Source organism: Aethina tumida, chromosome 6 (genome assembly GCF_024364675.1).
Source record: "Aethina tumida isolate Nest 87 chromosome 6, icAetTumi1.1, whole genome shotgun sequence".
Taxonomy (NCBI): Eukaryota; Metazoa; Arthropoda; class Insecta; order Coleoptera; family Nitidulidae; genus Aethina; species Aethina tumida.
This window is the reverse complement of record NC_065440.1, coordinates 9,596,009-9,611,161: the sequence shown is the minus strand read 5'-3', so window position 1 is coordinate 9,611,161 and position 15,153 is coordinate 9,596,009. Positions and strand designations below refer to the sequence as shown.

At 27.4% G+C, this 15,153-nt stretch overlaps 1 protein-coding gene and 1 long non-coding RNA gene across 2 annotated transcripts; both read right to left on the bottom strand.

The window, feature by feature from the left end:
* Positions 1-654: 654 nt before the first annotated feature.
* Positions 655-5,215, bottom strand: LOC109607525 (uncharacterized). The gene is made up of 4 exons (XR_007548432.1): positions 4,575-5,215; positions 4,202-4,368; positions 3,172-3,276; positions 655-1,391 (listed from the first exon to the last, which is right to left on the bottom strand). It is a non-coding gene; the product is annotated as an uncharacterized LOC109607525 (long non-coding RNA).
* A 3,356-nt stretch (positions 5,216-8,571) lies between these two features.
* LOC109607526 (uncharacterized) lies at positions 8,572-14,887 on the bottom strand. Its single transcript, XM_020024003.2, has 2 exons — positions 14,408-14,887; positions 8,572-9,537 (listed from the first exon to the last, which is right to left on the bottom strand). The coding sequence occupies exons 1-2, from the start codon at positions 14,651-14,653 to the stop codon at positions 9,085-9,087; spliced, it is 699 nt and encodes a 232-aa protein (XP_019879562.2). The 5' UTR covers positions 14,654-14,887; the 3' UTR covers positions 8,572-9,084.
* Positions 14,888-15,153: the final 266 nt, after the last annotated feature.

Sequence of the window (15,153 nt, the reverse complement as noted above, 5' to 3'; positions counted from 1 at the left end):
GTGTTTTTTCTATATGAGCTATGAATAAAATTGTATTTATTCTGTACTGGTGTTTATCTGAGCTACTTCCCAACCCCCAATAAGTCACGGGAGTGACGATGTTGATGAGTTAACCGAGTCGGTTCAACGACAAAAATGGATGACATTTCAAACACGATTTGTTCATGAAGAGACGATGAATGTTCGAACAGATCTGTTGACACTATTAAAACTTGACGCAAAAAATACCACAACGGAAAGCAAGGGGAGATGGACACAAGACATACTGAAGAAAGTTAACAAGAAAGGCATAAAACCGGATAAAAAGATAACACATTCTATTACAGGGCATGGCAACTTTGAAACCTATCTGAAAAGATTTGGTTTAAAGAACACAAACAAATTTTGGTCTTGGTAGCAGCAGATTCAACTCGATCTATAAGAAATCTAGCTAGGTCTGATGAATGTATCCAATTGGACTATACATAGAACTCTCCGTGACCAGTTATTGTATCCATTTCACATACAGGGTTCACGCCCTTTTACCTGTTAACTATTAAGTAAGAAAAATTTTTCCATGAAACAAACTGCCTAAATTATAAGACCAGAAAAAATTCAAAATTCAAAATATAATTGAATATCGAAAGATTACGACTGCGATATGAACGCCATTTATTAAGTAAACATCAACAGTTTAGGAAGATCAATTCATTTGGCAACTGTTTGAATAAACTAAAAGCAAAAACCATTGCACCCAATAATAACATACTCCAATGTTTGTGGAGCAGCAGGTTATAAACCTTATATTATCAGTTGCAAATTTCATGATTTATGATTTAAAAAATAAAACTTACATATACACATGTTGAAATCATAACAATCCTAGCGGAAATTATTATACAAATTTAAACATCAGAATAACGTTCTAAAATATACAATGTTCGTTTGTTGAATTACAGCCAGTCTCAAGAAGTTACAATAGTAACTTACATGTATACGAAACAAGTAATTATTAGAAATAGCAATATAAACCATATTTTTACTGAATGTTTATGTTTGTTGCTGACTGACAACTTATCAGCTTAGCAGATTTTTATGTATTTAAGAACTGGTGTACAAATTTTATAAAATTTTATAGTTTCTTTTCTGTTGAAATTATTTCTGTGGATCTCAATTGCTATCCTAATCATTCTGTTATGATATCCACTTGTCGAGGCAAGAAGTTGTGTTTCATGGAATTTTATGTTGTAGTTTCCACATAACAGGGCATGTTCAGCTTTAAAATCTTCAGATATATGCAAACTTTTTATGGTGTATTATTGTACAAAAATCCTTCAGTTAACTAAAGTTGGGACTATAGATGAAGAGAATTGAAATAATCCTTGGATGTCAGACCACATGTCACACCACACCTGAAACAAAATTAAATAATAATTAAACAATATATTGAAAAATCACGTTATTACAACAACAATAAAAATCTTCAGTCAATATTTCACATTTGCTTATTGTGGGAGATATTTTGGTCCTCATTGAATATTTTGTTCAGTAATTTTGTCTCTTTTTGGATTTGGTGGCATTAACTGATTCGAATATTCTTTTAGTTTCTAGTATAATCATTTAATTTGATTTACACGTGACTACTATTAGATTTTATTTTCTGTTAATGCAGGGTCACTCAGTAGGATTCAAATTTCAAAGTTCAAAGTTCTACGGGGTTTCCCACAATATGTGGGCAATCTTCTGGATTCAGATAGAACACATAAAAGTAATAGGACAAGTTCCCACATTTCTTTCCTACGACCTTCTTTTCGTTTGTTTTTAAATAAACTACTGTTTAAAGTGGGCAACTTAAATTACATTTGACTTATTTAATTTGCCAGGAACGAATTAATAAACATTAATGCTATTTTTTACACCCTGTGTGATAAATGTACGACAATAATATTTTTTAACTGCATAAACCTTAAGCTAAAAATAGGCACTCTTGAATAAAAACCGTTAACAAAAAATATTATTGATATTGTGAAGATAGTTATAGAATTTAAGCTATTAATTTTGAAAGATACATGAGTAAAGTAAAATATATTAGTTTATTTAAAATTTATATATTTTTTTAAATATGGTTAAAGAACTATTAAAATTTTTTTGAGACTTTCAAAATTCCATTAATGTGGAATCTTTGTTTAAAATTTTGAACATGATGTTCAAAAATTATTAAAAAATATCAAAACTACCTGGTATTTTATAAATTAATGTTTAAATTATAATTTGGTCGTGTTCTGATTTACTCTAAAGCATTTGGGTTAAAAAAAAAACAATGAAACTAAAATAAAACAAAATAATATTTCGTTCACTATGCTTTCTACTCTAACCTTTATCTTGAAGAGAACTGTAGGTGTTGCTTATGATAAATATTTAATTAAAAACACCTACTCATCACCTAATAATATTGATATAAGTTAATTGCGAAGAAATCAAAATCAAAAATTTACTTCTTAATGAAAATAACAAATATTCATGAAAGAATGATTAAAGTAACATAAAAAACCAACATATAGCTCTTCAATAAATAATTCAAAATTACTAATAATAAAGAAAAGAGAAAAATCCAATCACTAAATTGTCGTGAAAAGTATGGCACTACTTTTTAAATATGATTTTCATAATTTTACTTAAGAAGTTAGTGAACAAAAATCGTGCATCACAAATAATATTAGGCAATTTAATTATTAATTACACAAAATATACTGAAGAGAAAAAGAAAGAATTTATTTGTTGAAGTCACTATTACTATACATTATAAATTATCACATTAATATATTTAAGTCATAGTGTAATGTGATACCAAACAAATAAATGCATCATATATTATGTCAAAAATAAATATGAAATAATTCACAGCAATAAATTCTTATAAATTGTTATTTATGGTGGTTAGACATGGCATAAAACTAAAAGACAATAATCTCTCGTAGTACTCACAATAATTATTATGGATCTAATTTAATGTTGGCACTAAACACAAGTTTAATTCATTATACCTTAAGAGCAAATTAATGAGAATTACTGATTGAATTCCATATTTCACTTTTATTTCATATAGCCTATTTTGAATATTCTGTGATATGGTTGATGGAAGCTACATCTCAATAAATAACTACACAAGTTGTAAGATGAATTTATACTGACCTAATATTTTGATTTCAGACTCATTTGAATATGGATAAACACAACTGGAGAGGTTCTAAGGAATCCTAAATGTAAGCATCAGCTTATTTTGTCAATTATTTCCACCTAAAATATAAAAAAGAATAAAATACATCAAATCTATTTCAAAAATCAAAAATCAGAGATTTAAGTAAAACAAATCTATTTTTGTTACATTTCTAATATTTCACAAAACTTGTATTAAACAAAACGCAGTGTGAGAAATTAAACAATAAAACTATAAATCATTTTAAAGTAATTGTTTGGCCATATCCAATTTCTTATTTCTTGAATATAATTAGATTTTTTAAGAGCTTTTTATTAAACTGAGTTATTTTTTTTTATCCTAAAAGCCAAGAATATTCCATTTACATTAAAAAAACGTAGTAACAAACGTTTATTTGCTTAAAATTTCAATTATTTGCTTTAATAGTGTAAATTTTTATAAATATTTTTTGAAAATTTGCAATGAACACAATAACAATGTTATAATATATTCATTATACTAAATCTTAAACCAATAACGTTTTTGCAAGTCTGTACAAGATATAATATCTAATCATTTGAAACATTGCCATTTTTCAACTAGAAATGAAAAAGGAAGTGTACGCTTTATATTTTGTACAAACAAATAAAATTATTCATTTGTAATGTCATGTTTTAACTGACTGTAAGAACTAAATCAAAATATTTGTAAAAACTTTCTTATTTACAATTTATTACATTTTTATTGTATAAGAATAAACAAATATTTAAAAACTATTATCAATTTGGAATTTATCTAAACAATTACATTGGTGAAAAATATATTAATTTAAGATTTTATTGTAACTAGTTCAATCACAATAAATAGGAAATAAATTTTACCACTCAGTTTACACCAATACATTCTTATAGATTATTGAGACATATACATGTTATCGTAGAACACCATTATAACATATCGTAGAGTAAGAGTAAATTAGTGTGAAGTATTAAGTATTATACTTTGATATAGTTTCATATAACTTACTTCATTATCCTGTGATATATGTGTTTTCTAAGCCACACATTAACTGTTATGTCACATACATATCCCGATAAATGAAGTTACTCATCTAATATTTTGACTCCTGACTCACTTGAATATCAAAAAACACAACTGCATTGATTGGTCCTAAGTTTTTCAGGTATTGACATCTAAAACATAAAAAATAGGAATATAATAGGTATAAATCTAACAATTCAATTTTTTAGTTATATTTGTAATATTTTACACAGCATGCATTAAATAAAACACGATATGGAAAAGTAAACAATAGTTAACTAACCTAAAGATCATTTTACAACAAATATCTTGTTACAAATTTGCAAATCACAATAAACCAATTGCATATTTTACCAACCTGGATAATCGAGTAGATGTTCATCAATTATAAAATGACACGTTTTTGCATTTACAGTTGCTGGCCATTGGTCAAAAAATTTGTCTGTACATATATTACACATTTCACGAGTCTTCCAAAGGCTGCTGGTATCAAAATTAAACTATTTTTACCAAGCACTTCCTGTTTTTTGTTACACTGAACTGGTCTGTCGTCTATCCTTTATTGAATATTCAGTAGAATATTGCACACGTTGCATTATTTAGTTAACATTTTCTTGGTTGACTACACATTTTTAGTTTAAGATTTAACTAAGGTTTAACTAAGCATAATTTTATCAATAACCTTTCAGAATCTGCGACTTTAACGAATATTTTTTAGCACATGCGTCGTGAGGTACTGGTTTCGCGCTTCTTGAACAATTTACACTGTAAACTTTAGTGCAGTGTAGTTTGTCGCTTTGTAACGGATATTTGTAATTCGAATATTTTGAATTGTGTTTTGTAACAGTTTTGTGTTCTTTGTGACTGAATTATTGTTAAAATAGTCTACTTATATTTTTACTTTCAGTTTACTCTATATTCCCGTGGTGGTTTTAAAAACAATGTGTTATTCTTATTCTTCCGGTAATTATATTCTTAATTTATTGTCATTTTTTAAGTTTTTTTACTTTATAGATTATTTTGGTGCTGTATTTTTAAAACATTACATTTTTATTACTACTATTATTTTTTGGTAAGTACAATCTTAATTTATTTTACTATATAGATAATCGTATTGTATTTAATTAAAAATGTATTTTTAATCTTTTTTAACTTAATGCGCACGCGCGGTGCGCTGTGCGCCTTAAACATTTTTTGGATGGGTGAAATCTCGTGTGTTCGCGTCACCGACATGCTTATAGCAGTATATCTGTAGCTATACAACTGACGTATACTGCTGTGTATATATTATAAGTGAAATTGAATGGGTTTAGTGAAAAATTTATTTAAATATGCCCAATAATCGAAAACTCAGTACTACAAAACATAAAACGACAATCAATGCCGTTTTTACGGGAGACTTAGATAAATTTGAATCAAACATTTTCATATCTTACTTTAGTTACCATAAGCCTATTGTATCTTTTTTAGAACAAAATGAAATAATTGAAAGTACAAAAAGTCTAAGTATTGTGGAAATTAATGATGTCAATGATACAAAAAATAAAAATAATGTTAAAAATTAAATATATTGAAATTTAAGTAAATACAAATACTATCCATAAATACTTTCCTACATTGTTATATTATCAAATAAGTTAAGAAATCTTCTTCTACAATAAAGACGTTGAAGTTTTCAAATATTTATAATTTTATATTATCTCTAAGCAGTGATTTCTAAATTTTTATAAATTATTTGAATCACAGGAAAAATTGGGAGATATTAGTAGAATTTCTCATCAGATTTGATAATTTTAGGGTAATTTTGTCATATGATTATCTTGTTTCTTCAAAAATATTTTGAATGTTTTATATCAATACTAAATCAAATTGGTAATTTTGCGATGGCCCAAAGATTTGTTTGACTTTACCAGAATTAAAGGTTTCTTAGCAGAATTTTTTCTTTTTTTCTCAAATTAGTTAACATTAGCTGATGTTCAAAATTTTCAGTTGATTACCATATTTTTTTTTTTAATTTCTTAGAATTTTTATTTAAATTTGGAAAATATTAACTTGAGAATGTTATTTTTAGGTAAATTCTGAATATTTTGAGTCAAGTATTACAAAAAATATCTGAATTTTCAATTTCAATAATATTCATGAAACTGAGAGCTGTTTAATAATTGTTATTATAATAAAAAACATCTGAATTTTAAATTTTAGTAATATTCATGAAGAGGTGTGTGTATTCAATAACAGCTATTCTAGAAGCCCCATTATTTAAGAGAATGAATGGAATAATTTCAGAAGAAAAACTCCAATCTACCACCAAGTTGCCTTAAATTATGAAGTATTAACGAACTCGGTGAAAATATATTCGAGAAAGCATAAAATGACTAACAAAAAATGACCCTAAGAAGGATGGAATTTAGCTATCAATTGATTGTTAGTATAATACTTGAACCATATTTGAAATCTGAATGTACTTTTAATTTAAACTATAAACAGACCTCACCCACAAAATGAATTGGTCATGGCTCTCAAACTACACATCACTTTTTAGCCACAAAATAGTACTGAATACACAATAAAAATACCTTTCAAACAAAGTATTTCAAAAACTGAGTAGTTTGTCTCATGTAGTTAACATGGCAAAGTTTAATTAGATTGTCAACATTGTACAAGGTTTTAATTCAAGATAGACATCTTGTTCCATTCATAAGCTATGCGGAGAAGAGGATTTTTACTATCTCACTGTGTAAGCACAGAGAAATGCTAAAACATTTGTGAATTGTGTTATTATATTAAAAAGGCGTCTGAAATTTTATTCATGAAAAATCAACAGAAGAATTAAAAGTTTGCAGAAATCATTTACGTATTTCAAAAAATCAAAATTAAGTTAACTGTAAGAAACAAGATGTGTTATAAGGGAGATTCTATAATTAAATATCTTTAAATCAGATACATGTACAATGATATTGCACCTAAAATTTCTTACAAAAATAAATCCATAAATTTGGGAGTTAATGAAAAAGTCATCAGGAGAATAAATAAAATTAATTTAATACTATTTATTGTAGAAATTGTAATAATTATAAATAATATAATTTAAATTATTTATTATAAAATAATATTTTTGGTCATATAAATTTTTCTCTTTGAATTACAAATTAAAGATGCATTTAAGATATTTGATTCTTAAATTTGAGAAAATTTGCTACAAAAATAGAATATAAAAAAATTTAGTTTAAATTTTTTTCAGTCTGTATTGAAATTATATTTCAATATACAATGGAGATATTACGTCTGATTTGATTGAATAAAGAAAAACAAATTCAAATACATTTACGTTTTGTGTCATTATTTAAAAATACTCTTAATAGTAAGAATTTATTCTTAATAGGATTTATTTTATTAAATATTTTCATTCTGAGTGACAAAAAAGAAACTCAGGGAAGTTGGAAATAATAATTAACATAAAACATCAAGATCTAAATATTGCTGACATCACTAAAACCTTAAGATGTTTCCAAAAAATGGTTTACAATATATATTAACAAATATAAAACATACTCAGTTGAATATATAATAAGAAAATGTCTTAAGAGAGAGAGACAAATTGAAAGAATCAGTAAAGGAAATCCTTTTTTTCTTCTAGGCAGATAAAAAATGAATTCCGTCCTATAATAACAGTGTGGCTAGTAGAACAATCAACAGGCGACACAATGAACAATAGGTGCAAAAGTGTATTTCAGTAAAGAACCCGTTGGTATCAAGAAAGAATAGTCAGATAAGTCTAGAAGTTTGCACAAAAATATATTCTTCAGAGTTTTGGCAAATAGTAATGAATTCGTGCTCAAAAGAATAGTATCAACTGGTAAAAAATACATTCATCGTCCTCCTAATAAAAGTTTGGATCCCGGATACTCTAAAAAAACTTTGAAACACCGTGAAGGAATATTTGAGATTTATTTTTCTTGGTATGGTATAGGTCCATTTCAAAAAATTATTTATGAAATGGACCGTTTCATTTATATAGACATCATGAGACATATCATGGACCCATTTGCCAACGAAATTTACCAGTTAAATGGAGTTTTATATATGATAATAATGCGAAGTATGCAGCCTTTGTTGTTCAAAGTCATGTTGAGATTCTCGATTGGTCAGCGTCAGGTCCAGATCTAAATCCAACTGAAAACTTGTGTAGTGATGTGTAGTCTCAATTAAAATGACAATAATCATTAAATTTAGATGAATTGTGCTAATTAATTTCAAATATTTGATTGAATCAAACACATAAAATATTAACGATTTTTTTTTTATTATTACGTTTAAATTAATTAATAAACATATATTTTTTAATGTGTTCTTTCTGTGACCTGCCACACTTCTTTATTATTTTAGCTATAAATTAAATAATTTAAGAGAAAATATACTATAAATATTCTAAATAAAATATAAAATATTTTTGTAGAGAAGGTGCATTTTTTAATTAACAATAAATAGTAATGTGTACTATAACTTCTATACCCTAGTATCAAATATAGAACTTTCTTTTCCCTAACTAAGTTTCATATTTATTTAAAGCTTTTTTCAAGTCGCTAGGGACATATAATCACTTTATAAAATTTACGAATATTTTCTGATGTGATGGACCACAATTTTATTTTAAGAAAAATGGCAAATAAATAATCAAATATCTTACTTATTCCTCAGGCTAACCTAACCTAGCGTTTTCCATGGTTTTTCCTCAGTAATATTTTTTCTTAATTTATTTTATTAGTACCTTTTCAGATATTGCCAACACCATCGACAAGTTGATCACACGATACACTTTGTATTGAAGGTACAGCAATTTGATGGGTATGACAGACAATTTGAATGTATTATCTCGTAATATTATCTGCTGAATTCGTGTTCGCCATTTGGGAAAGGCGCTCCTGTGTCATAACCGTTTGTAATTTCTCTTGGCAAATAAGGGCTCGATTGACGGGCATATTTTTCAATTGTACAGCCAGACTTTTGCAAAACAAATCAAATTCGTTTTCATCCTGACAGTTTACCGAATACTTGTTGTCTTCTACAATTCTTTGAAGCTTATTAACTGCCCTCTCAAGACACGACATTTGGACGGAAATTTTGCGTCTATGTATTTCTGGCTTCATTTTTGTACGTCGTGTTACAGCAGGAGGAACATTATCGTTTTCTGTAATCTCGGATGGTGAGTTTTCGACAATATCCAGCTTAGTTTCTTGAAAGTCTTCTTCAATTTCTTCAACGTCGTCTCTTTCTTCGTCGACATCAGTCTCATTTTCAATTTTGACTATTTCGGGAGACATCTGAAAATAATATATTAATGATCAATGTTCCATATAAAGAATTATTTGTTTAGTCGATTTGTTTTGTGTCAAATACCCCCAATGATATCAACCAAATTATTTAACAGTGTAGTTTAAAATACTATACTATGAATTGTGATGTTAACAACATTTACAAGATTCAGTTAATGAATTGATTTGAACCTGATTGATTGTACCTTAATTTATGTATGTTAAATACTCTGAAAAGTTATTGAAATCAATAATAATTACAATAAAGTTTTTTCTACCATGTATAGGAATTTAGCTTAATAATAAGTAAAACTCTTAAACTTAAATAAGTTATCAACAATGTTGTAAAGGGAAGAAAAGATACAATTATCCAATTAATTTCATTGGTTGATGTAGTAATGTTCTCAACACACAACCTACTTCATCCCATTCTTAGAAACTGAGTTCAGCCAATTTAGGTTTTTATATTGTTTCGGGAGATTTTATCGAGTTTTTGTAGTGTTCAGATCAAATTTCATTTCTAACTTACTGATTAAAATTAAATAATATTGAGAGTGATACAAGATGTGTCTGTTGGTGTGATATATCACATTAGTTGGAGAAGAGTTGATCAACGAAAGTAAAGGTTAGTGACACTTCAATTAATATTGAAAGGAAATTGTATAGTACATTATCGATAACGTAACGAGTTTTTCGACTTAACATCTATAATAATAGAATTATCATTGGTAATTATAAATAGTAAGTGTCTAAACATTTCGAACCTCAATTTATATACGAATATCTTCATTTACGTAGTTTTTATACATTTTATTTCGAACAGGATTCATAAGTAAAGCAACCAAACCCTATATTCAATACAATTGATTTTATAATTTATTTCTGTGTCCGACATCGTTCCTTAAAGCTAAAAATGCCTAGAAATGTCTATTTAACGATTTAAATTAAACAACAAATTGTAGACAAGTTTCGAAATGGTGAAAAACATAGTAAAATTGCAGTAGATTAAAAAGTTAAACAAATCGATCATTTCTAGGACGATTTTCAATTTTAACAGAAGGAAATCACTGGAAGAAGTTCCCAAAAAAGGTAAAAAACGCAAGACTAACAGAGCTGTGGACAGGAAAACAAAAACTCTTGTTGTTCACGACACTTTTATCAGCGCATCCCACATAAATCAATAAATAAACGAACTCGGTATGTTGGTGAGTACCATAAAACGAAGACTAAAAAGAGCTGATCTCTATGATAGAAAACCAACGAAGAAGCCCTTCATTTCTACAAACTATAAAGCAGCGAAACTACTATTTGCAAGAGGACATGTGAACTGGACAAATGGGCAATGAAAAACTTTTGTTTTCCGATGAAAGTCGGCTCCAATTATTCAAATCTGATGGTATTTCATAGGTGAGAGGACCAATTAATGAAAAGTATAATCTCAAGTACACCAAACCCACTATGAAGCATGGTGGAGGAGACGTTATGGTTTGGTATGTTTTTCTGGGTTTGGCATGGGCCCACTGGTTAAGTTAGTCGGGATAATGGATAGTTTTGTTTAACATGACATTCTCTAGAATCATATTCTTCCATTTGGCGAAGGTAACAACAATGGATCGCTTCTCAAAGAGTACGTGTCATGTCTTGGCCAGCACAAAACCCAGACCTCAATCCAATGGAAAACCTGAGAAGAAATTGATTGAATTGAAAATCCTTGCAAAAAGACTGTCAAACAGGAAACTTAAAAGAAATTTCGAATGATTATATTGAAAAGTTACCAAAATCAATGAAGAAAAGGTGTTTAAAAGTTATTAAAAATAATGGATATGCTACTAGATACTGAATAAAAGAAGGCTAAATGCACGTAACGTTGTTTTATTTCAAATTTGCTCCACTTTTGACCCTTGAATGTTTTTCAAATATTAATAAATTCCTAACTAAACCCACTAATAAACAATTATATTGATGTATTGTTTTTATCAAACATACTGCATAACTGACAATAATATGGATATTTAAACGTACACTGTGATCACTTTCTAAAGTTGCTCTACAATGAGCAATAGTGTGTATTAGACTGTTTAAAAAAAATCGAGAAATTTTTTATTCTTATTTATATCGAAAATCTTATTGGAAATGATAAAAAAAATACTGTGAAAGTTACAGCTCTTAAAATCGACAAATTTTGGATTTTGAAATTTTTTTAACTCTCGTTAGAAATAATATTTCAAAATGATCAAAACAGATTTTTATAGAAAATTTAAGGCTCTACAAAAAATGTCTCTTACAGTTTTTTGATATATTCATTTTTTCAAAAGTTGGATTGATTTAACATTGACATTGTTCTCATTTTTTGACGCAACTATCAACTTTATGGGAAAATTTTATATGACATTATTTGTAGAGAATTCAATATCCTATAATTTATCTCCGAAAAAGTCTTTGATATTTTTTACAGATCATAAGTTACCTGCTGAAATCTAAACATTGTATTCAATAAATGTTATTTTACTGCTTAAAATTAAGCATTTTATTTAAATAAATAGATTTTTACTAAAAAAATTGATTGTTTTTTATAATCAAAGTAGAATAGATCGTTACACTAACAGACTTTTTACTACAATTTGACAATTTTTTTCTGTATTCACTTATAACTAGCAATAAGTATTGTAATTGCTCTTCATTTTTCGTGAAACACTTATTGCTAGTTATAAATAAAAAAAAATATATCAAAAACTTTTTCGGAGATAAATTATAGGAATTTGAATTCTCTATAATATTCTCATATAAAATTTTCCCATGAAGTTGATGGTTGCGTCAGACAATGAGAAAAATGTCAAAATTTTAAACAATCCAACTTTAATGTTAAATAACTTTTGAAAAAATGAATATATCAAAAAACTGTAAGAAACATTTTTTGTAGAGCCTTAAATTTTCTATAAACATTTGTTTTGATCATTTTGAAATATTATGAATGTGAACCAAAGAATAATAATATACTAGAACTGACAACATGGAAACATGCTTTGTAAAGTGTTTGAATTTATTTAATAATCCACTCATTGAAATATAAATACTGTAAAAAGTATAATAAACTAAGAAACTTCTTAAGGAAATTTCTGTTTGACAACAAAAAGAGTGTTTGATTTGTAATATTGAATACTCTTTTATCTGGCATTGTTGTGTAAAGTTTTTAACAGAGATTATGATATGAATTGTATTATTGCAACAGACCAGTTATATAATAATAAAATATTCAATTAATTTCAAGAAAGTTTTAACATTGCGTATTTAAGAAAACATTTTTACGACGATTCTAAATTTTAACTAATTAAATACAAACGAACACGAGTAAGATTTTTACCATCTGTATTCTCTGATTTCCTCTCAACGATTTTTAAGAAAATTAATATTATTATTAATTATTAGCAACGCATTGTTAAAATTATTAATGAGTAATAAATAAACTAAAAATCAGCCTTTAATTGTTTGTGAGAAAAGTATTTATTAATAATACTTTAGTTTAAGTTTTAACGTTAATAACTTTGTCCAAATGAGTTGATGAATTGATTTTAACTTGGTTAACAAATTATTTTCATTGATTTAAGTAATTTTGAGTTAAATTAAGTACTATCCTAAAATACCTTAAATAACCAGTGATAAAAACGGTTGTTCTCAATAATATTTTCAGATTTTTATCTGAGCTGTTCACAACGTAATTCTGTTAATTTTTTGTAGCGTAATTATATTTGATTGTTTTGTGTTTCTGATTAACTCTTACTATTTAATTCATCAAAGTCTTTCATTCATTAATGGTTTATAAGTGATATTGAAATATCATTGAATTGATATCAGCTGTCCGATTTCTTTCTATTAAATCAACCTTTTCGCCAGATTATTATTAAAAATAGTAAATTTCAAGTAATGGTAATTTAAGTTTCTGTTAAATTTTTGTTCATTTTGTCCGCATAGGCAATATTTATTTACTTTATTTGTCCATAATTGTCATAAATTTTATAAGGTTCAATTTTTGGATATTATAATAATTTTTTCTACCTAAAATACAGTTCAAAATGTAAAATAAATGGTAATTCGCATTTGATTTGATATACTTTAATATTATATTATATTTAGTTTTAACTGTCAAATGGTTAAGTTTGATTTATACATTAGTTTTTTTTCTCTTTAAATATTACATGTTACAATTGTATTTAATACATCATTTTGGTATCAAATTATTTTTATTTAATTTATAAAATTAACCACATTTTTGCAATTAAATCACTTTGGGACCCAATATATTTTTACCATATGTACATTTACCAATAATTTAAAATAATTTTAATTCGATTATACTTCAAAATCTAAATTCTATATATTTAATAAACATCAAGATTATTCAATATTTAATTACTTACTTATAAACTAATATCTAATTTAATTACAGACTATTGAGTAATAAATATCTTATGCTTATTTTGTAATTAATATAGTATCAGATACTCGAATATAAATTATCAGTATTTACTCAAAACTGGGGAAAGTAATCATTACACATCACTATATTATTTATTATTATTATTATTATTATTTGCGACGAAATTATTTCTAAAATATTCCCCAACACAAATTTTAACATTTATAATGCGTCTGCAGATTTCCTTCAGTGCCCCTGGAACCACAAAATTCAAAAAGTTCCAAACCAGAGGACATGAAAATAGTTATTGCATTCCTCATGTTTGAGGCGTCATCCCCAACAAAGAATTAACTTTCCGTCCTGTTTCTGGTATTGGTTTTTTATCATACTTTCGTGCTTATTTATATCACCAGCAAGCTCATATTCATCTCAATAAAAGGCACTAAGTAGAAAATGTATACTTACAGCATCAAAAGGCGATGTCGTGGGTTCCGAAGAAGTACCCGACAAGAGACTTTCCCGAAGATTTACAAATTTTGTATACACTGCACCGTGCTTTTGCTTGAGATGTTTTTTCAAGTTGGTGATCGTAGTTTTGTAGGAGAAGTCGTTGCGACAATAATTGCACTTGGCCATCTTAGCGGCACTGCCAGATTTTTCGAAAAAGTTCCATATCGCCACAGTTTTGTTGTTTCCAGACATTGTTTCCATTTATTTACACCGGCACAAGCAACGACGCAAGTATTCGAGAGATGTGATATAAATCACTAAAAATCGATCACGCAGCACACGAAATAACGGAAATGAGTGCACAAGCAGCGCTGCTGGTGTAGCACGTGACTCATCATGATGGTTTCGCGTGTGACAAGCGAGTGTGATATTAATAACGTGCGATTTCGTTCTAAGCATTTAGCATGCTTCTTTCAAAAGGTTTCCGTCACATTAGCTATCACTAGATGTTCCTACTGCCGTAGTTTTTATTTATTTTTCTTTCCACACGAGGAAAATATTTCGTTTTATTTCTAATGTTTAATGGGTTGCCTAACTTCAGTGGGTCCAGTTGGTTGCCTAACTTCAGTGAGCACTGATTTGATAATGTCAAAGCAAAACAACGCATTTTAAATGTAATAATTTGTATGTACTACATGTGACAAATAAGAAGTGAACCAGCTCAAAAAGTTCATTTATTTACTTTTCTTTTAGGTCTGTTA

Excerpts from the sequence above, each read along its gene's own strand:
- LOC109607526 (XM_020024003.2), bottom strand. The coding sequence starts at position 14,653 with ATGGAAACAATGTCTGGAAACAACAAAACTGTGGCGATATGGAACTTT. Across the intron at positions 9,538-14,407 it reads CGACATCGCCTTTTGATGCT|ATGTCTCCCGAAATAGTCAA; the intron begins GTAAGTATACAT and ends TATTATTTTCAG.